General features: G+C 37.3%; 1 protein-coding gene across 1 annotated transcript in view; it reads right to left on the minus strand.

Annotated features, from left to right (window-relative positions):
- TRPA1 (transient receptor potential cation channel subfamily A member 1) overlaps positions 1 to 16804 on the minus strand; it is a 37654-nt gene extending 20850 nt beyond the window's left edge. The window contains exons 1-11 of the mRNA XM_069779515.1: positions 16623 to 16804; positions 14028 to 14190; positions 12498 to 12673; positions 10595 to 10702; positions 10056 to 10164; positions 9554 to 9699; positions 7954 to 8090; positions 5643 to 5691; positions 2570 to 2669; positions 1553 to 1653; positions 89 to 258 (exon numbers count right to left, since the gene is read on the minus strand). Of these exons, the coding sequence (XP_069635616.1) occupies positions 89 to 258; positions 1553 to 1653; positions 2570 to 2669; positions 5643 to 5691; positions 7954 to 8090; positions 9554 to 9699; positions 10056 to 10164; positions 10595 to 10702; positions 12498 to 12673; positions 14028 to 14190; positions 16623 to 16742 (1379 nt within the window). The 5' untranslated portion in view covers positions 16743 to 16804. The remainder of the gene's footprint in view (positions 1 to 88; positions 259 to 1552; positions 1654 to 2569; positions 2670 to 5642; positions 5692 to 7953; positions 8091 to 9553; positions 9700 to 10055; positions 10165 to 10594; positions 10703 to 12497; positions 12674 to 14027; positions 14191 to 16622) is intronic.
- Positions 16805 to 24028: the final 7224 nt, after the last annotated feature.

Genomic DNA, 24028 nt, shown 5'->3' on the forward strand with positions numbered 1-24028 from the left:
TTGAAAGATAAACATAGAAATTAATGTAAAAAAAAAATACAAATGGAAAAAATGGCATTGATTCCATTGCCTAGACTGCACTACTAACCTGGCAGCAAAGTGTAATGGTGACTTCTTGTCCCTGCTCTTAGAGTAGATGGAAACGTTGAGGCTGAGTAAATTATTTACAGAGAGGGCCACACCTTGTCTGCATGCATAATGCAATGGCGTGCATCCTTCATTATCTTCATCCACTACAAGATTTTTAATATGTTCCATCTGTTACCCCCCCAAAAAAACCCCAAAGCACAGAATTATATTTACATCACCAATGCTCCACAGCTTCTAATAGCTTGTAACAATAGCATTAAATAATACTTTAAAGCAGTATCTAAAAATAAGAAACAAACTTTAGGAAAAGTAAATTCAGCAACAATAAGCATTTAATGTCTGCTGATTTGTGGGTCACCATTTTTTCAAAGAACTACTCTTTGAAGAACACAGCAGTTTGCCAGTCTGCACCCTTACTGCAATCCATCCACAGTACAAATATACAGGAGATTCTTCTTTGCTGCCATTCAACCATAATACTCATTGCTGTCAGCAGAAGGCTTCTACAGAATGTAAGGGAAGTTTATACTCTGTATTCAGTAGCAAAACCTCTGGCTGTCAAGAACCATCAGTTCACTGGTTTACAGTGTAATTTTATTTCTCACATTTCTCTTTCTCATCTTCATTTTCCTGTTTTAGCTCCATACCTTGTCTAACACTATCCTATGTGTAGCCTTTCTTAAAGCGACTAGAAATCTCCTCTCCGGGTCTGCTCCACCTTTTGTCTGAATTATTAGTATGATCAATTATTAGAAAGTCCATGCAGACAACTGAGAGTTATCACCCTGGTTTAAAACTGATTCTCTACATCTGCTGAAAAGGGAGGTTAAATCCATTCTGCATTACTAATCAAAGTTGTTTACAGACTTCAGCAGATGTTTTAAGATCAGTTATACTTGATTCACATTTAAAAAGTTGTTTCTGGAGCTCTGGAGGCTAGCAAATTTAACTCTTTCAAGCAAGCTTGGGCTCTAGCAATACAAGTGCTTTACCTCAGCATAGCCAAATACAAATCCATGTTTGAAATCCTTTTTAAGACAAAATCCAAGACTTCATTACAGTCCAGTCCACAGAAGCTCCTGCAGAATATGCTGTAAGCTATTTAAGTCCTAGAATTTGACTGAATAAGAGCACATCCCCTAGCTTTACTGCATGCAAGCTGGGAAAGTAGAAGTGAAAAGTTCTATATTTTATTGCCTACCTCTTGAGCTATTCAATCCCCCAACAGCAAAATAATTTATGGGATTATGTTATTCCTTTGCCTGGCAATAAGAAAACTGTATTATTGGCTTTGAAATGTTTGCATGAGATATGTACCTCTTCAAACTATTTTCTGTGACACTGGGCAACCTAACAGGTACCACAAACTTTTACAAACATTCCAAAATAAAATGGTAGTTGCTTTTTTCTTTACATGTTCTAGTAAGGGTAAGAGAAAGATATAAATTGATGCTTACTGTACCTGCAGAAATTTCTCATTCAGATGCTGTAATCCTCCAGGCTGCAATACCGTCAAATGCAAGAAATTCCGACCAAGATGATCTTTTAATGATACATTTGCTCCTAGATAAATATGGAAATAAATACCAGCAACTTCAAAACTGCTGGCCCCTGGCACTAATTATGATGTTTAAGACAAAGGAACAAATATTGAACAAATGTGTTTATAAATCTATAAAATAACAAATATTATTTCAAGTCAATATTATAACATACAATTTTATTTACAGAAAAACCCCTACTGACACTTAGATTTCATCGTTATCTCATGTATGTATGCCTTTTGTATTTCATTGCAGCACTAAGATTTATGTGGGGCCCTTATATCCAGAGGCACTGAGCACCCACAAATAAAGAGGTAATTTAAAGATGCAGATGAACACCTCTTCTAATTGTTTAAAGTTGTAATCTTGATACAGCTTCAAAACTTATTACAGGGCTTATTAACAGAATCAGTTATATTACTATTAACAAAAAGAAATATAGTAACAACAATTAGCTTGCACCAAAAGTGTAGCAATTGAAATATATAGCTCAAACATTTTGAAGGTGACTGTGATCATATAAAATCACAGGTAATGCTTGAAATATGGGCTTTAACATTTAAAGATTGATTGCTGGTACAAAACATGACTCTGTGTAAGTGGTGTATTTATTCCACAGTTCTGCTCACTTTGAAAACTGCTAAGGAATGCAGGGATGGAGTGCCAGTGTGACCTCTACCTTGAGAAGCATGACACATGGCATACACATTTTTCTACAGCCTGTTCACTCTGTATTAAAAAGGGTGAAATCATCACGCTAATTCTTTCTTCATCTTACAGGATACCAGCACTGTGCAGCCGTTCACTCAGCTGCTCCTGGACTGTATGCTGAAGCACGGAATTGAAATTCAGAGGAAAGTTAGATGCAGAGTATGTGTTAACATGTATGAACTCTGCTCAAAGGAAGTGTATCATATGTGTATATTCCTTTTTACCTTTTGAGAGCAGTAAATTCACAATTTTCCATGATGCACAGGAAGTGGCCAACAGAAGCGGGGATCGACCTTCTATGTCAACACTATCAATATTAGCCCCCTGCAATAAAGAATTTCAAGTTTATCATGAATAACGAATAAAATAAATTTTAAAATGGTACTGCCCTTTATAAGCATAGCAGAATTACAGGCATTCTTAATAACTCCAGATGCTCCAGATAAGTAAATTCAATAAACACATTACATCTCTCTATAAAACTACTATGTTTTCAAACTATCAGCCACAGCCCAGTCAACTACACACATAAATTTAGATGCCTAAATAATAGTGGCCTACTTCTAGGTATGATCTTTTGTGAGGGTACCTTTCCATGCATTTAAATACTCAAAATACATAATTCTAACTTGAAAATACTGGGATTGAAGCTCTGGAAGAATACAAAAATTGCAGCCCTTTTGAATGATGTGGTCTTACTTACCAAACAATTACCAGAGCAAAACCCTTCTGAACCTCTACACTATGTGAATACTGCTCAAGAAGTAATGCATCCAGAGATTAGTATAGCTTGATCTGTACATCTTGATCTCTCTTCATTTTCTATGCTCCATCATAAGCTATATGTGCCAAGTTAATTTTGACTCCAAAGTAGCTGTTATCAACAGCAGACACATTTTTATTCTCCAAATTCAAGGTTTTTGATATGACCTCTCTCCTTAGGGGAAGCACAAGGACTGGAATGAGATATTCTGGCAAAAGCCCGGTTTTACTGTTTTGTCTATTTTTGCACAAGATGCATATTGCCAGGACAGTATGGTCACTATGGTCACAGTATCACTATGTTCATATCAGCAAAATACTATGAGCATAAACATATCTACATAAAAAGTCCCGCCAACAAGGGAGTATGAGGATACAAGTAAATGAACCAATGACACGTATGTATATTTTATGATGTTTTAGATATAATTTTTCTAGATATTGACTCACAAGTCAAACTAGACGAGTTGATCAAAGTACACAAAAAAATCTGTTTTATTTCAGATAATATCCAAAGATCACTGAAAAAAAATCAATGGGAGTTTTTCCATTAACTTGAATCATCTTTGGGTCCACTAATTTGAGAGAGAATTAATCATAATCATGAGCAATATTTACTTTCTAGGATAGTAAAACCTGTAATGTAGTTAATAAGAAACATTTAATAAATGTACAATGATTACTTTACCACAGAGAACAGGAAGCTTCCAATGTATGTTGATGAAATGTTTGAGAGCAACACATGCAGGACCCTTTCCCCAGTTACCTTTCTACAAGGTCAGGCAACCTCTTAAAAATGTTCTTATCCATCAAAGAAACAAAGACCTTTTTTATCCAAGAGTCTCAATCATTTCAGTGAATACAGGGCAGCAATTTCCAGTTAATAACGCAATCTTTAATCACCTTCCCTCCAGATAACATCATTGTTCAGCCTTCAGCAAAATGAATTCAGCAGCATTACACCATTATTTATCACAATAAGGAGTAACTCATATATTACCACATTTACGATATAGCTGAATTAATAGTTTGTAAATTTAGTTTCTGAACTCCTTTTACTTTTGCATTTATACATTAATATATATGAAATAAGCAGATATTAATATAAAAATAAATACTATGCAAATTTTGTAAATATCAATGAGTATTTATACCGATTTAATCTTTCATTTTTCTTTTAGTGAAGACAAAGGAAGCAAAAGGGGAAAAAGGAAGTCCAAAAAAAAGCAGCAAAAAAATGTATAAAATTGCTGCTTATTTACTTTGAATAAGCACGTTTCAATGAAATTAATGAAGTAAACTCAGGAAGCACCAGACACCTCAATGCTAAATTGTCCAATATACAAGAAAAAAACCCCACTAAAAGATGCAGTGAAATTGCTAAGTTACTAGCTAAATCATGAGAACTTTCTGTATGTGCCACGTCCCACTAACCCTAACTGGCATATTTTGATCCATTCCCAGACAGGGCGAATGAAAACAGTCCTAAAGCTTCAAAACTGACATACTTTATATGGAAAGCCAAAATACGCCTCAGCATAGATTCTATGGAAGAGGCCAAAATAGTCAAAATGGCACTCAAGGAATAAAAGTTTGTTCTTAGCAAATGCAGTGTTAAAGATATTCCCTCTAATACTTTGATCACACAAGCCTCCACATGCAAAAACCTGTGCCTGTATTTTTCAGGTAATAACTTCTGTAGAGAGGTTGTTTTGTCAGACAAGTTTAAGCAGTCAAACCTCACCATATCACTTTTGAATTAAAAATAAGCACAACATCTAGTTCTGACTAAATTCAATCCCTATAACAGTTTCTAAGATAAGCAAAACTATATGTAGAAGAGAGTTTTTGTTAATATAATTGTCATGAAATTAAGTAAAAAAATCTAAACGTACATAAAATGAAAAAGAAATCTGATGACTTCCAAAAATTTCCTCAGCAGAGTAGGGCATATAAAGATTATATGAGCCTTAGTTTAACTGGTATGAATGGACACTTGGAGCATAGCCAGTAGCATCCCTGGTTACATTTCTTCTCTTTCTCCCTCATAAGTATTCAGTGAAGAAATAGAACCAAACTACACAGCTTAAAAAATATTTCTAGATCATGCACAAACTTCAATATATGGCTATGTGATCCCAGAATAATCATACGTACATACCTTAAAGAAAGGATTTCTTCTGGAAAAATCACATTGAATTCAATGCATGTTTAGTATTTGTTTCATATTTCATATGCTAAAAGTGAGAACGACTAAACCAGTTTGTAATATTTGGTAAAAGATGATTATAAAACCTTTCTGAGTAAGTAAAATGGAAATAAAAATGCAAGTTTTCATCCTCTGTAAGTGTGGGATGCTATTACAGAGTCATAACTACCATTGTACTGTAACTGTCAATTATGCATTATGAAAAACATATGTATCTAAGTGACCTATACCTGAGAACACATTCTCCTTTATGAATTTCTCTATGCAGACCTGTAGTAATAGATAGCAATAATCTCTATAAACATGTTGCTTGATTAAATATTTACCATTGAAATCAAATACTCTGCCAGTTCATAATGATCAAACAACGCTGTCCTGTGGGGAAAAATGCAAAAATACAGTAACATTAGAAAGGACAATGAAGTTTCAAGCCAAAGGGTAGCATTTTTCTCCATTTGCTGCATTTTCTAATATTTTCAAATAAATACATTTTTCAATGAAGAGACAAAGAGATACCTTTATTACATAATTCATTTTAATAAATTGTTTTGATTTTTGTCATGGAGTTTTGTTTTTAAACTAAGTTCAGTTCAATTAATACATTGAAAACCCACTGTGGGAAACAAAGACCTCATTGGTAGGTCAACAGGCATTTTACTACTGATTTTTAACAGAACCAATCATTTCATATGTCAGAACTCTTTCTGTACCACACAAGGTCAATAGAGGATTCCATAAACTTCAGACTCAGTTTGTTCCAGGCAGACCTAGAGCCTCAAATCCATTTCATTGATCCGATCTTCAAAAATAACTTGCTATATATTTTGTGTAATAATGCTAGGGTGGGTTTAAAATGGCAATGGTTAAACATGTATTCTGACTGTGGCAGGCAAGACTACTTGAAAAAATATGAAAAGATATACTGATATAAATTGTGGTGACATTTATTAATTTATTAAAAATATTTTAAAGCTGTCTATACACATGAAAAATTCTCAGGCTTTATTCTACAATAAGACATTGAATTATATATTATAGGGAAAAATGGTCAAAGCAGGATGTATAGCACAGTTAATACACACAGTCGAAATGTTTTCAGAAGTCATACCTCTGTTAAATATTTTGACTCAATGAGCAACACAGAAGGACAGTTCCAATGTTGTACTGTATCTCAAAGATAACAATTCCCTCAGCATTATAAGAGGTAATAACACTGGGTGTACTATAGGTAGAACTCATTACTCAAAAGACATATTTTAAAAATCATGTCATGGTTCCAAGTACAGATGCCTCTATTTTCTACAGTAGACCCCACCAGCCAGGCATAAATACTGAATCCTTCACACACACTCAAAATAAATTCCAAGGTGACAGAAGAGAAAAAGAAGTGATTTTATAAAATACTTAGATGGAAACATGACAGTAGGAATCTGAAAGGATCAAGTCCTGCCTATGTTTCACTGCTTCTTCACTTCTCAACAAGTTAATATTCCTATTCAGTTTATTTGTATTCTGAGAGATTTGGGTGACTTTCTACCTTTCTGATGATTCTTGATAATATTTTTTTTCCTGTTTCACAGACACAAGGAGTAAAAGAATGTCATTCTTTTCCCAAGCTTCTTCCAAGGACAGTCATTTTCATGGATATGACAACCAGTTATCTATCAAGTAGTAAGTTGTGTCTGCACAATTTTCTTTGGCATTCTGTCATCACTTTGTATTCAATCACGTTCTATCATGGTAGCATTTCCAAGTGTACCCAAACCTTATCTTAACTTTACAACACACTCTCCTTTTAATTTCTTCAATTATCTTTGAATCATTCCACTTTATACCGTGTCCAACGAACAATCACCTCCACTGCCTCTGACTTTCTACCTGTTATTTCGTATTGTAAAACTCCTTGTAGAGTAAGTAACACTGTAAAATTATTACACTTAAATGCAGTGAGACATACATTTCTTGCAAAAATGTATAGATGAGGAAACATACTATCTTCCATACAGTTTGTAGCCAGCACATATTAACTAAGTGTCTTTCTGCTACAGGAGACTGAGGAAACTCCTCCACACTCTAGTGCTCTGGTTTCAAATGGACTGTGAAAGACTAAGTCTACAGGATTATTACATACACAAATGCCATCTGCAACTTTGTAGTCATAGGGAAGTGTACCAACATCTACTTGTAACCGATCAGGTATAAGATAATCTTTTGGGGAAAAAAAAATTTTAAACTGTTTAAATTATTTTCCATTCATTTTCTGGGGAACATAACCCCATTAGATGACGGCATTTGTTCCACAACCTTAGAAGCTGTTAACAATTCCATAAACTTGTTCACCTACTACTTCACTGGAGTAAATTTTCAATACAAACTGTTAGTGACCATTCCTTGACATGGTGCCAAGGTAACTGGAATTGTTTTGATTTTGTTATCAGCACCAAAATCTTTAACATTCTGACAAATTACTGACTCTTTCATGTTGTACTAAAACCATCCTCCATCCCATGGAGGAGTTCCAACCCCTCTGGAAGGGTGTTCCAAAGTATACTCTATAAAGTACAACTGGATGCTGAGAATAACTAAGAATATCACGACTCACAATTTATAGTGAAGTCTGGCAGAGCAGCCTCCTACCTGTGAAGCAATGTTTCCTTATTCCCATCTACAGCATCAATAATGGATTCCTCACCAGCATAGGATGACATCATTAACTTTACAATCTCAGTTGCTCCTTGAGTGGCAGCAAAATGAAGTGCTGTGCATTTTTCATTCTGTAAATGGGCAAATAAAACAGCATTTAAATATTTAAACCCAACAACCTAACCTCCAACCTGTTAAACACACTAGTGATCTAGCCCAGGATTTGTAATTCCTAAATGCCTAAATTTCTATGCAAGTAATGAAACTTTAGTCTTTAAATAAATAGTGGAACTCTAAAGAGAGCTTAAAGACCAAAAAAGACTAAAGAGATAGTTTTAAAGCTTATTATTATTCTATGCCAACTCCCTAAGATACGAGATAATTACACTTTTAAGAATCTTTTGTAACTGAATTAATAAACAGATACACACAGCACCCTTCAATACAAGAGATGAATCAAAGGAAAACTACAGAAAACCATAGGAAGACCAGTACAAATGAATAAGGAAACAAATGTGCCTACATCATACAGAAAATGGATTATTTTAAAATGTTTTTTACTTCCTTGAATGGAATCTTCCTTAGATGTTGTTCTTTAAAAAAAAATTTCTGCAGGTTGCAAATAACTTGGTCTAATATGTTATTAAACTATAAGCTAGACAGTCATAAAATTATTAAGCAATAAATAAATTATTAGAACAATATTTGCAAAAACAGGATTTCATTTAGCTAGATGGGACAAACTAGCTTTTATACATGACTGAGGGTTTTGACCTTTTTAAATCAGGAACGTTTCAGTGAATGCATTGGAATGGGCTTTTCCACAATGCCACAGGCTTTCTCAAAACAGTCTTATGCCTCACAAAATCAGCAGCATAAATTATCTCATTCAAAAGCTGTGTGTTCAGAGAATCAAACCAATTAAAAAAAAAGGTTAAACCATGTTTATCTTTGTGCTCATGAGTTGTTGATTTCAGCCTTGCAAACAATTTGATTAATGATAGATATTTTCAGAAATGTTTATTCAGCATGAAGCTGGGCACAGGCCCTTACACCAACAGTATCATGGTAGCAGCAGTAGTATCACAATTTGTGCTTGCTTACAAAGAAGATACTGGAAAGGCCAGGGCAAAGCTGAAGATAAACAAGAATGATGAGAAAGGGTCAGATTGAAGATCCCATTTCTGGGAAGGGATGACAGTTGCATAGTAAAGAGTTTGTGAAGAAGGCTGTAGCATTCTGCAGAGCGCTCTCCCAGATTCCATCTGTTTATGACTGAAGGATGTCCTGTGCCAGAGGGGATGTTGTTGTATTGAGTAGCTGAGGATTGATTTTTCTTCTATAGATGTGCCCAAATGCATTTTGTATCCATGAAAACTTTTCATACCCACAACATCCTATGTAATTTGCGTAAAGAAACCTGACATTTTGCCTGATTTGAACTAGAGACTTGTTCTCATCTGCTGCTCCCTAGGTTTTGCATTGGAAGAGATAATGAGCAATGATTATCTGCTCATCTCTTCTTCATACCACTCAGAGATTTGGAGATACCTAGGTTTTATCAAAATTGTATTTTGCTCCACCCAAGTTTTACCTGTTTTAGATCAATTTGGGCTCCAAATTCAATGCACATTTTAATCATCTCGAGGTCCCCACTTTGAACTGCTAAATGAAGTGGACTGCACTTTCCATTATTGGTAAAATTGATGTGGGTTTTAGCAGAGTGACCCAATTCTTCACCTAAGAGATGAAAATAAATGGAATTTTTTAAAGGGAGAATGAGATAACAGAAGATATAAAGGCTTTCAAAGCAAGTATATTAACTGTGGAATAATATCCTTCCCCCTCAAAAAAATGAATCTTTCACATCTGTCATTAAACAATAGATGGACACACATTTAGGAAAGCAGTTAAGCTGCTGCTACAATCCTACAAAAGTTATAAATTGCCCATAGGAATAATTGCATTAACTTCTTGTAAGTTCAGTCACAATTCTAAGTGCTTGTTTTCACAGTTCTTTGAGAATTAAAGGAGTAAATTGGTAACGCTACTATAAATAATAAAGCCTACTGATTGCTTGGGACCAACGTACTTACCTTTTTTTAAAAGAATTTCCATACATGTTTTTGCACCTGAAAATGCAGCTGCATGGATAGGCATACATCCTGTTTTGTTTGGTTTACATATTTTCCCTCCGTTTTCAATCTGAAAAATAATGCCTGGATATAGCTTAATGACATACAGAAAATTCTGACTAATAAACATACTATTACAGATATAGTCTCCTGGGTAGCTGTCTCTTTTTTTCTTATGTTGTATATGCACTGTGAAGTTTATGTACAAACATCTTTTGCATGTTATATCCATACATCTATACATAAACGTGCTTCATTTTGTGTTCTCATGACCTTCAAAATCAGCTGAAGTTTCTTCTTAAGTTTGCCTCAGATATATACTCAGACATATTTATGTATGCTCTTAGATATTAGTTTCTTAGTAACGTATGCAAAGTAACTTGAATACTAGGTCCATGATTAACCTTCCTCCATTGAACAAAGACAGAACACAGAAACAGAATAACACTGCATCAAAGTAAACAGAATCACATCAAAAGGTGATGGATAATTATACCTACCAGGATTGTCAGTGCTTCAGGATTATCCTTGTAACATGCTACAATTATAGGTGTGTTCCCTGCTTCACCTTCCAAATTAACATCTGTACTGCTATGCTGGACCAAAATCTAAATGTTTAAGAAAACATTCAGTCAACCATAAGCCAAACACAACAAAGGCCTATTCCATTACTTTTGTTGTTTATCACCCATAGCACTCTTGCGACTTGTTCTTTTTGCATGCTAGCAGCCCACAATGCATAGGCAGAGGAGGGATAAAATGCGGGACAACGTAAAAATATGCAGGTGAAAAATGCAGGTGAGAACAGAAAATGCAAAGTAAAATTCTTTACAGCAGACACCTGAGTACCTAGGATAAATACTGCACATAGCTGCAGAGCATCTTAAAAGTTTTATTTAACAACTTCCCTAATACTGGGAGAAAATCTTTTCTGTAGCAAATTGCAGGTGGGGATTTTCAACTGAAGTCTGTTATAATGTCTTGTAATATTTTCTATTCCCTGGGAAGTAGCAATGTTGTAGATCCTGCTCAATTTGGCATCTATAGGACAGTTCTATAAGATAAAGGGAGACAGGACTTGATGAAAACAGGGACCCTTCCAGCCCTGAACTCCTGCTTCAGTCCCTATGTTAACAACTAACACTGACCTATCAGTATCACCAAATACCTGTATGACTGCTTCCAGCATTTTCTGAGAAGCCAAGGATCTGGAAATGATATGACCATACTGCACTGCATATTTATTACTCTATCTACATATTTATTTAATTATCTTTCAGTAATCTCAATCACTTTTTCTGTACTGGAGGAACTAGCACATTTTAATCACTCTCAGGCAATTTAACAATAGAAACCAAAGAAGAATTAGCTTGAATAAACAACAGAGTGGGGAAAAAATGAGAGCACATATTCAGTTGAGAGCAGAGCTGTAAAATAACCCAAATCCAAACTTGATACAAAGCCCATTTTAAAAATGTCACTGTATTTCAGATTTTATTGTTCTTAATTAATAATAAATACAAATTTGGTAAAAGATGTGAGAACAGTGAAATATTTTAGCACTGAAAATCTCTAAAGGATTTTAAGTCTTGAATACAGGAATATGTTTTTCTTTCTTTTGGTTCAACGAACTAGAAAAAGAGACAACTTTAAAGGTAAAAGCAGGTGATGTGGCGTTAAGGTTGTATTCACCTAGTAAATTCAAGAACTTTACAAATTCTAAAATCCTATCCAAATGCCACATATGGAGTAAAAACATTCTCATTGCACTTCGACAAATGATGAAAAAAAAGGATGCTGCTTAAAATCTCAATGCTGTTACTATTTTATAAAGTTCAAAATGGACACTAGTAATTTCTTCACAATATATTGTTGTGATTTTTAATTGCAGCTTTAGTTCTGCTATTATTTGAATGATTATTAAAATGTTGGGTTTTAAGAACTGCGTTTTCTGACTAGTTTTAATCTGGTTTTCATAAAAAAAGTATACTAGTTTCAAGAAAATGTTGATACTTCTATGACTCCCTATACAACTGTAAAAAAAAAAATTAATTAGAATGTAAACATTTGAAATAACACATGCCTACAGGAAATTTTAGTGTTAAAAAAACCTTTTTAAAGAAAAGTCCTTATGTTTGGAAAATGTAAAAGAATTCTTCATGAAACATAACGACTATTATCATGGCACAAATATCAGTATTTATATAAATCAGTAAGTTAGTTTTTACTTGCTGTGCTAAGAAGACACAGACATTTTTATAAGCATCATATGTTACACATCCAGCTCACTAAACAAAGCATATGAGGAGATACAGCATATATAAAAAAGGCCTTGGTGCTCTGCACGCAGCTGCTGCTGAGCTACTTGTCAAGTCTGTACGTTTATGTGGACTTTAGACTTACCTTAACAATTTCATTATGCAGGGACTGCACGGCCATATGCAAAGGTGCCATCATATTGGAATTGAGAATGTTTGGATTGGCTCCTCTGCTGAGAAGCAAGCTAACACTTTCAACCTGGTTTTTCTTTGTGGCCCAGTGCAGCGGGGTATTTCCCGAAGAATCCATCACATTTAATACTAGGTCAAAGGAGAGAAAACAAAACAAAACCAAAGCAAACCCATCAAATGTTCTGATCCCACTGGGAAAAAAAAAAAGCATCTTCAATGGAGCTTTAGGTCTGTGCAACTGCATTTCTTTAAAGAGAAAAATTGATTAATTATTGTGCTGAATACACTGTATTAGTTAGAGAAAATGTTCTATTAAAGATATTAATATACTAAAATAGCAGAGAGAAAGCTTGATAAGGTTAGTAAATAGCAATAAAGCTTCCTATGGGATTTTTTGAAATTATAATAGTGGAGAGATGGGAGAGGTGAAACACCTGTCTATTTCCCATTGTTATACACCTTTTTTCTCCCCCCAAGAGTTACCTTACTTCCCTCTTTCCTTGACTTTTCACTTTCCTACCTTCTTTGACTTTGCAGTTATTGCTTTAGAGGCTGCACAGAACAAGTGAATGTGAATAACTAAAATAAGAGATAATAAATCAGTGCTTGCAAATTAAAAGATTAAAGACCATATCTATTCTGATTCACTTAAGAACACAGAGGTAAATCAATTCACACCAGTTATAAAACTGGTCTGTTCTACACATGTACCTTGAGCTTCAAAATTGGAACTAAACTTAAACAAATATCTTTAAAAATTAAGCCAAAATTATATATTGAAAAGAAAAAGAATATTTTTCAGAGAGAATAACCTAAAAGTAGATTGGCCATCATTATGTGAAAAAATGAGCTTTTTAGGACCATTGTATGTTTGCTCAGTAGCCCACAGTCTATGAGTGGAGTTGTACATAGTTTCACAATGCTTATTAATAACTACTAAACAATATCTTTTACACAGAGTGTTTCTCAATCATTCAAGGCCCCATGTTCTCCTTCTTATTACTTCTTCCCTAAATTTCTTCAGATGGCCTACCTCATCAAATGTTTATTCTTCCTCACTATTAAGTAAACAAGTTGTGACGACAGCTTGAATGACAAGTATGAGAAACCAAATGAATTATCTTTTACATTTCCAGTATTTTAAATGTAACGGAAGTTACATAATGTATACAAGGAAGATAAAGAGTCAGGCCTAATGTACTTCACTGCAGTTTTCTTTTCCATATTTGAAGACTGTAAATCTGAGTCCCAAACAAAATAAGATATACTGAATCACTGCATTAGAGATAAAACAGCCCTAACATAACCAGGGCGATCCAAACCACACCTGAGAAGCTGCAAACTGTGTCAGACGGTTTGAACTATATTTAAATCTATAAATGTAGATAACACATACCAGTTCTGTTTCAGCTGGGTAACAAACACTTTGATTATTGAACTTTTTTATTCTGTTAAATAAAATAGTTCATAAAATGTGTGTTACCTTCACAGGAAGAATCGTCTATGATCAACTGCATTAATTCTATTTGACCTCCTTCTGCAGCATGATGCAGTGGAGTGGCATTTAATTCATCCACTTTCGTAAGCCCAGAACGATTCTTCTTAATGAAGCTCCGTAGCCTACAGGCACTTCCATCTGAAATCACCTATTTTGGACACAAATATTCTCATTTTCCTAATAGGCAATGTTAGCAATGTTATAATGTGTTACTGTGGGCATGTTACCACTCGATAATTCTCTCCCAGCTCTTTAGTTTCATACAGACGTATACAAATCCTGATCAGACTGAGTCAACACTGAAACTCAGATTGATTAGATTGATTGCAAGATCAGATCCAGTTGAGAAACAGTGCAAAAATTAACAAAAATGGAAATTACCTTGAATACATTATTTTGTCTTCTGTAGTGAGTTCAAGATATTCCCTCCACCACAGAAAATCTCAATCAAGCAAATTCAGCACTTACTGTTTTATATTCTCTCCAGCTGTGGCCACATCAAATGAATTCAAGAGAGGAAAAATTAATAATCTTGATAAATTAATTTTCTACACCTTTCTACAGAGACTGATATTATATCCTGGGCTTTAAAGTTTAGCTGTCGGTTTTCTGTGATGTTCTTTATGTCAGAGCAACCGATCGCAGTAGAACGGCAGGAATTTAAAAACAAGTTATTTAAAAGAGAGAATAAAAAAGAAAAACAATTCAACAAAATTGAGGGGCGGGGGGAGGGCGGGGAAGAGAATGCATATCAAAACTAATGCAAACCTTCCCAAAGATGTGTAAGCAAGCAAAGGGTAAAGAAAAGGAAATCCCCTAAAAATCATTGTTCCCTCCTCAGCTGCAGAAGAAAAGGAAAAGTTTGCTCTCCAGGATCCCCTGAGCCACAAAGACTCAACAGTTTTTGCTGTCATTAAGCAAGTATACATTATGGGGCAGCCCATTCATATGTTTAAGCATGTGTTTAACTTCTTTCAGCTTAATAGTCCCATTGATCTCAGTGACATTACTTATGTGAATGATGTTACAAATGCGTTTAAAGACTTAGAAGACTGAGGCCAAATACAGATGTAGCGTCCATTTCAAAAATGCAATTAGAAAAAGCTAACAGAAAACAGGGGACATCGTTGTGGAAAGGGTATTTAAGATGACTCACCTGTCATAAAAATAAGAGGTCAATTACATACATAAATATCTATACATTTTATACACATCAAAAAGCTATGTAAGAAAACCTTATTATAAAGCCCAGTACCTTCTATTACTTATATTCTAACTTAATTTTAATTGTAATGAATTCCAAATCTTTCTATTGATCTAGACCACATTTTGCCACTCTTTACATTGGAATTTTTTGTCAATGTGAGACAAAATATGGCCGAAATGTGGCATGAGGAAAATTCCTACCAACAAAAATAAGATTTTTCAGCCAATACCTCAGTGTTTCATTAACAAAACAGGAAAGGAAGATATCAGTTAGGTGTTCTCAGTATTTCAGTTGGCTCAAAAGTAGCAAAGCAAGCTATTTTAAACAAACAGCAGCTCCTTTGCACTTTGTCTGAACAGCTCTGTAGTGGCAGATCACCCACCGGAGTGACAAGCCGTGTTATGCTGAAGACGTGTTGCTCAGGGATGCAGCTAGCACACAGCAAACAAGTCTGGTAATGATCTCAAGAGCTTTTTAAACCCATCCACATACTTTGCCAAATTTGTTTAGCCTGCTCTTAAAAATCTTCAAAGTTACCCAAGTCATCCGTCCGGTAAGCAACCACTTCCTTTGCTTAATTATGCTTACCCTTAAAAAAGGCTTCCCTAACGTTTGGTCTAGGTGTCCCTAGCTGCAACATAAATACATCACTTCTTGTCCTACTCCCTATGGAAAAGGAAGAGGTTATACCCTTCCTTATGCAGCAATTTTGCATCTGTAGGTTGTGCTGCTGGTTCCCTTGCCCTTCGTAACGGTTCCAGTGCTTCTTACCTTTCCTTTCGTGACATTTTTTCTCGATGGCTTACTCATTCCCATCGCGACCTCTGGACCTCCCTCTCAGAGAGGGACTCTTTCTGGGGAGCCATGCCCAAGGGGGATGTGAGCCCCACGGCAGCGGTGTGCCCCCCACCACCCACCCCTCATCCTCCTTCGCCCGCCCTCCTCCCGCCTTCCTGCTCGCCCCGGTCCAGACTTGGCCACACAACAGCACGGCCTTCCTTCCGCGCCTTCATCCCCCTCGGCCAGGGCGGCTCCCAGCCTGTCTCCCGCTCCTCACGGCTCTTCCCTCACGGCTCTTCCCTCACGGCTCCGCTGACGACCCTCCCGGCAGAAAGCGCCTCCGGGACGTAACCACCGCCGAGCCCGCCCGGCTGCCTCCAGAGCCCCATCTCACCCTCGCCCGCCTCGCTCTCCGCCTTCACCCCTCCTTGTCCCGACGCCCTCACGCGAGCCCCATTCTTGGGCACCATCTTGTCCCACTCCCACGCCGGCCTCGGTGCCTCGGGCAGCTCGGCTGCCCCGAGGCTGTCCCCTCACACTCGCCCCCAGCCCTCGGGACCGCCGCCCCCCCGCGCCCCTCCGCACGCACGCACCTTGAAGACATCCTGCGAGGCGACGGAGGCGGCATCCGCCTCGCAGACGACGCCCTGGTAGGAGCTGGAGACGGCCGCCTTCTCCCGCGACTGGCAGAGCCGCAGCAGAGACCGCTTCATGGCGCCCGCCCGCTCCGGAGACCTGCGAGGCGAGAGACCGAGTGACCGCCGGTGCCGAGGCCGCGCCCGGCCACCCCGCCGAAGCGGCGGCGGCGGCGGCGGGAGGCGGGGGAAGCGGGCGGGGGCGGCCCCCCGCCGAAAGGCGGGTCCCGGGCGGTCCCCGGGGGCGCGAAGCCCCGGTCCCCTCAGGGGCCACCGCCTAGACTGGTGCTGGCTGGGCGCCCGGCGGGTGGGCGGCTGTACCCCCGCTGCCGGCGGGGGAGCTGCGGCGGCCGCGAGCGTTCGCTGCGGGAGAGGGCTAAGCGATCACCGCTGGGTTTTGGGAGGGTTTGTTGGTTTGTTTCTTTCCCTGAGTATCTGACAGAGACGGAGGTCCCTGGAGAGGACTCCAGGGAGCTGCAGCACGGAGAGCGCGATGTGCGAACATTTAAATAAATAAATGCAGGGCGAGACGGGAGCGGCGAAGCGGGACGGTTGGCAGCGCCCGTGGTGCAACCTGCGAGGGGGGGAAAAGCCGTCCCGGCCGGGCTCGGCGCCGGGGGGCGGTCGGGCCGTGCTGCTGCGGTGCCGAGGGCACTGCTCTAAGCCGGCCTCGCAACTTTAAAATCGCTACTTGAGTTTTCTATGATTGACTTCTCAGCTTTCACTTTGTAGTCGCAAAATTTTCTCGTAGAATTCGTTTCACCAGCAAATTTGGAGCAGTCTAGGAAAGCTATAGGAAGCGTGTAGAAAGAAGCAGCACAAAGTGTTCCAAAGGGTTAATTACTAAAGCGACTTTAACCGAGTCATTCTTGCTGAATCTTTTAACAGAAACATTTTTAACTCGGAGAACTAACAGTTTACTTAATGTGGTAAGAGCAGACCTACCAAAGGTCAGGTAGCAGCTGGGGCAGATGCTTAGGAAAAGCAATAGGAGGCCTACGGGATGACTTTTTGCCATTTTATGGCAATTAGCAGCTTAGGGACTGCCAGAACCAGGTGTCGAACCCAGTACAGCCTGTTTAATTGCTGTCAACTGGCAATTCTCCGATAATTCGCTCATGTACTTTTTGAACCCTTTTTATACTGTCCATGCCACAACGTCCTGTGACACTAAGTGCCATAATTTCATTATGTGTTTATGAAAAATACTTTCTTTTACCACTAGCTTCACTTAGTGCTCCCTAGTGTTTTTGAGAAATGGAGAGTTGTTCCCCATTTTTTTATCCCTGTCAACGCTCATAATTTCATAAAGTTCTTCCAGCTCTTTGCTCACTGATGGGGCTTCATTCGTATGGTTTTCCTTCTTAGGGACGCCATTTTGTATCTCTGAACATCCTCATCCCGCTAGCCTGCCTGCATCTTTTCCATGTTCCTTTTGAAATGGGATGGCAACACCTACATGCTCAAGTCAATGTATCTTCGAGCAATAGTACTAATTGTTCAATTTTTAATTAATTCCTCTTCTAAAAGCTCACAAAGGTATTTGCTTTTTTTTTTGAATGCCACTGAGCTAAATCTCCTGAGAATTTTTGCTGCTTCACCACAATCCCTTTCCTGAGTGGTGATAGTATAAATAAGTAGCACTCATGCTATACTCACTCATATGAGGGTTGTTAGTGTCAATGTTTCCCTCTGTGTACCCACCTAGCATTTATCAACATTGAATTTCATCTGACATTTCATTACCGTATCACCAAAACTTGTGGTATCTCCCACAATCATCTGCATTTTTGATTATTCTGAAAAATTCTATAGCAACTTCCAGATCACCAGAATGTCTTTGCACCGTTGAACCCAACACTGACTTTAAGGGGTCCTAAGGAACCTCCTTGCTTTGTGAACATGTATTCCTGTTCCATATTTTTTAACCCTTAACCAGATTCAGGAAATCCTGCCTGCCTGTCCTATGACAGTTTAGTTTCATTAAGAGACTATGAGGAGGGACCTTGCTGAAGAACTTTCACAAATCCTGTTATCACTGGCATCGTTTGTACCTTTACGCTTGCCGATTCCTTCAGAGAGTTTCACTGGTGTGTGCAACGCCAGACGTCTCTCTACAAATGCTGTTTGTTGTTTTGATCCTAGAGCCTGTAACTCCAGAATTGTTTATAGTAAGTTGCTTAAGTTACACAACCTTAACTAAGTAGTCTTAAGATCATAAGACTAAATAGTCCTAAGACTAACTGAGTGGTTTGAAGTGCTTCTGGTGTAGAGCTTTGATTAAAAAATGGAACAAAAAAAGTTTCTTCAGCCCACATTCTGCTGTAGCCATAGGTATTGCATACATTCAACAGCAGTACATTAAGGTACATTTTTATTGTCACCATTAATTCTGACCAAAAGAAACAGGGTTGTTTATGCTATGGCAAGAAAGCTGTACTCAAGAAAGCTAGCCATTAGTGCTGCAGAGATTCTAATTATGTGACTTGGGATTAAGCCGCTGGAGGAGCCCTCTGTATTTCTAAACCGTTTTCCTGCTACTTCAATTAGGAGCAGCCCCAGTTGGTGAGATTGTTCACCTTCCCGTGGTGAGGTCCCTTTTGAATTCCCTGCCTGGCCTTAACTTTTCTGTTGCTCATAGTCCTCTTTATGAGAAATTAAACTCAACAAGTAACAGTCTAGATAGCATATAAAGAAAATAAACGCTATTTTCTGCAAGGATCATTACCCGGAAATAGAGGTATCACTGAAAAATTGGTAAGCATTAGTAAATCTATCATCTATTTTTTTCTTAAAATCCCCTAAACTGTACTCAGAGTAGTACTGTGAAACAATAGAAGTCATGATCCTCGAGCAACCATAATTTTACTTATTTTCTTGAATCTGATAATACTTCCCCCTTCTTTTAAATTACTGTTAGTTTTCAGTCTTCTAGTAAATGTTCAGAGCATGAAAAATAATACAAAGGTTTTCTATTCCCAGAAGGAATCAAATGGAATTTTAAGTGGGCTGACCACACCTTTTATTTCTGCATAATGATTTGACATAAGGAACTAATTCACATAAGTACTCAAAGAGTAACCTTTCTTACAGCTTTTTTTCCCAAGAGTGGATTAAAATACATTTATACCATTTTATTTCAAACATGATCTTGCTAATGGTAGAACAGTGGATCCATTAGTACAAGCAAAATTCACTAAAGGTAATCATAGAGCAGCAATTCATTAAAAATATGATTGTTTAATAATTAAATTGTATATACAGTAAATACAGACCATTCTAGTCCTGTAGCCTTACTGCAATTAAGTTAATTTTGCAGGCCTAGGAACTGTAAATTCAAGCAAATATCACTAATGAAAAGGATGTACTGTATGTTTTTTTGCTTTGGAAGTGATTTATTTGACAACAGTGTTATACAAATTATGATGTGTAAAATGATATTTAGGATTTGTGTTGTCAGCTTAATTCAGTAAGCCAAATGAATTCATGATGCTACTAAAGATATTGATTACAGTCATCCAGAAATTAATCTGAGCTACTGCCTAAACAAGCAAGAATGCATTGTCTCCTACAAGTTTTCAGAAACATGCTTGTACTTACCATGGAGAAAAATGCTACTGTCTTTTTAAACCAGCAAGATGAGTTTAACTCACATTTTACACTTATGTCTAATGGATTTTTCATTGCATTTTTTCTTCTTGAGATTTTGCTGTAGTAAGCAACATGCTGCTATGCTCAGCAGAAGAATTTAAGTTATTGACAGGTTTATTACATGCCTTATTTTTTTTAAAAAAGAGGATTTAGAAAACAATAATTCATTCCACTACACCAGAGAGTCTTTTTTTTTTTTTTTTCCCTAATGATAATCAGATATTAAATAATACCTTACAGATTGATTCCTACTCTTAATGCTTTGGACAAGAAGAAATTTAAATAGAGGCCCATAGAGTATAATCTATGCTTTGAAACTTATGGGTAATATCAATTGTAATAAGGAAGTGAGGTGACACTCCGTGAGAGCATTCTTGGTAAGGATACTTCCCTAGGTGTCTAGTACAGCCCAGCAATTAATTGCAGCAACTATTGGCTTCAAGTTAACTCCTAGACAAATGCTTTCAAGTATATAAGCTGGATCTAGAAAAGGTTTAGGTGTATGGTAGCAAAAGTGAATGCATTCCCTGTCCCTATGAGAGTTGGATGCTTCCGAGTGGAGTGTGTACAGGTGGGGGGTGACTTAGATACCCATTTCAGACAGTAATCCTCCTGTGAAGCCTGGAACTAAGCCATCTCTTGCAAACTATCTTATAAACAAGTGGAGGGCCTCTTACATGCTAGGCATCATATGACTTCCTCAAACTAAAGAGATTAAAACATACTCTGTCTACTTCATAATAAAAGCAATTGTGGCCACCAAATGGCAGCTTGCTTTCTGGTAATGATGCTCTCTACTCCTGCTGTTGAAGCCTGTGCCAATGTACAGCCAGAGACTGTCAGGGTCACAGTGCTGAAGTCTGGTTCCCTACCACACTGGAAGACTTACCTTGTTCCTGCCTCGAGGACTGGTTTTGTGGTTTTACATTCAGCTACCACTGACCAAACCCAGTAACCATCTGTGAAGCAGGGACCTGAATCCTGGGCTTCCCCTAACTATGGAATTTAGGAAAAGCTGAATTATCAGTCTTTTCTGGTCCATAAAGTCCAGTCAGGCTGAGGCATGCCATATATGCATTACACTGCTTATTATGGACAAGTTTACTTCAGCTCTGGATATTGTGAATATATACCTCCAGTTGTACCAACTCCAAAAAGCTGGAGAATCTTAGTAATGAAATACATAGAATCAGAATAGTTTGGGTTGGAAGGGACATTTAAAGGTCATCTAGTCCAAACCCCCTGCAATGAGCAGGGACATCTTCAGCTAGATCTGGTTGAAGATACACATGCCTCAGGATATTTATACATGTAAGGGTTAGGCAAGGGTTTGTTTTAGGCAACACACTCCTAGATTTCAGAAGCCTAAATCCTACCTGCAATCAAATTTAAGCACTTTCTTGCTGACCAAGGATACATTCAGAAAGCATTATTTCTTAGTGCTACTTGGTCCTCCCTGATCAGCTGTGTATTTTACGTCACCATAGCTGTCCTAACATGTATCCACAGATTTCTCTTACACAGTATATGTGCTGCCGTACCTGTTGGGGAACAGCACCCACATTGCAATGGTGCCTTTCATTCTTTATCTGCCTACTTAGAAACCCTTTTCTCTTCTGGACATCCTATCCAGCAAAATCTGTCCTCTATAAAGACATCTTAATTGCACAACTCCTACCCTCTCCTTCTCTGAAGAGCTGGAAAAAGCTTCGATGACTTTTTTTATTTCAGAGATATAGTCTAGTCTCACTGATGGTTATTGATATTGACCTGTTATTGATAAACACCTTTAAAGATGGAAGTTCTTAAAAATGACTGTATGAAGCAAAACCTGTCAGAATGTGTCCTAGTAATTCATAACACTCTAGGAATATAATTGAGTTTACCGTATACAGTAACAGAAAGGCAAAATAAGTAGGAATAATTCCTTACTACAGCTATATTAACTGCTTTATTTATCATTCTGTTGAATGTATCCATGCAGTCATTATTTCCTAATGAAAACACACAGTAAATTTTAAGCTCACTGTCTTGGAGTTTCCCTATTTTGTAGGATGTCTGATATACTTTTTTAGATATAAACTGAGATGCTTTCCAAAAGACATTTCATCATTAAAGGATTAAAATAGTGATGGAAATATGTTAAAAATTACTAGGTGAGTGTGAATCTACCCATACTCGTGTTTGTAGAAAATAACTATTATATCAAAGACTATTTGTTCCAGAAAGTGCTTGAAATCAGAATGAAGTAGAAAAGTCTCAACTTGGAGGGGCAGAGGGGCAGGGAACCCAAATAAACAGAAAGAAATTAACTAGACTTTAGGATCATAAAAATAGGTAAAATTGTGGAAAAACGCATGTCAGCATTTTCAGGAGGACATACTGATACTATTTTCCTCGAAGAGTACGGTGTGTATCTTACTGCTAAACCAGAGTGCTCAAACTTTTCATGCTTATAGTTGTTCTGGGGAACCAGTGATGGAAAATCTCATGGATATTTCCCCTGTCACCAGTTTGCAAGCACAGAAAATGAAGAGTGGCAACCTCAAGCACGGAAAAGTAGCATTAGTAAAACAATAGTGCACATTATTTCCAAGTGTCTTCATGTTGGCATTTCAAACTTATTTTTATGACCATATCTCTATCCTTCCTGCTATCTCCTCTCTTGCCTGTTCTTCTCCCTTGGCTTCTCTGTTTATACTTCAGGGCTGTTTAATCCTCTTTCTTCTCTTGCCCTGACATTATTTTCTTTCTGTACATATTATCCAGCCAAATTCTCTCTTCGCCTTAGCTTCTGCTGACTATAGTTTCATTTTTTGAACTAAGATTCACTTAACTCTCTAACTCTCTTATGTACAAGCATTTTCTGAAAGCACTTCCATCATTTCTAATGTCTGAGAGAGACATGGATCCTACCTTTCCAGTGGTTAACCTGAACCTCTTGTATAAGTAACTGGGAATAAAGTATTGAATCTATATCGCAGAAGCAGCCAACACTGGAAGTCTTCAATATATGCTTTCTATGGACCATCACAGACTGGTATTACTGCAATAAAATATCAATTTTCAAAATAGAATGCAGTTCTTACTACCTATGTCATATTACACCTCAGGTTTTCACTTCTTTCAAATATCAATAATTTATTTTGCAGGATGCCTATATCACTTTTATTTCTTCTCAGTGAATTGCCCATGCAATTGAACTGAAATTGTGAAGCAGAGCTTTTGGTATATTAAACTATATTTCTATCACATTAGGAAAAAAAAGACTTGTTAAAAACTAGAATTATTAAAATGTATGTTATATAGTGCAAATAGATTATATATATAATTTTAAAATGAAAGAAAATATTATTTTGAAAATGGTTACATGTATAATTGAGTGAAAATGATGCTTACATACCTGAATTTGTAAAATAGGGAAATATATAGGTTCTTTTTAAATTAGTCAGTTTAAACAAATATTATTCAGGAAGGAAGAAAAAGGCCAAAATACCTTAATGAAATTACTTTAAGTACAGTATTGCATATTTTAGCTAGTCTTCAAGACTTGCTGACTTTTAACTTGATTTCCTCTAGTCCTGGATATTCCTGTCCTAACTGAAGGATGGTAGTCATATCAAAGTTGTTCAGACATCATGTTTCACTGACTAAGATTAAGTTCTGCATGCTTACTAGATGGAATAGATATGGGTATCTGTTTGAAATATATT

The sequence above is a fragment of the Haliaeetus albicilla genome, chromosome 3 (genome assembly GCF_947461875.1).
Source record: "Haliaeetus albicilla chromosome 3, bHalAlb1.1, whole genome shotgun sequence".
Lineage (NCBI taxonomy): Eukaryota > Metazoa > Chordata > Aves > Accipitriformes > Accipitridae > Haliaeetus > Haliaeetus albicilla.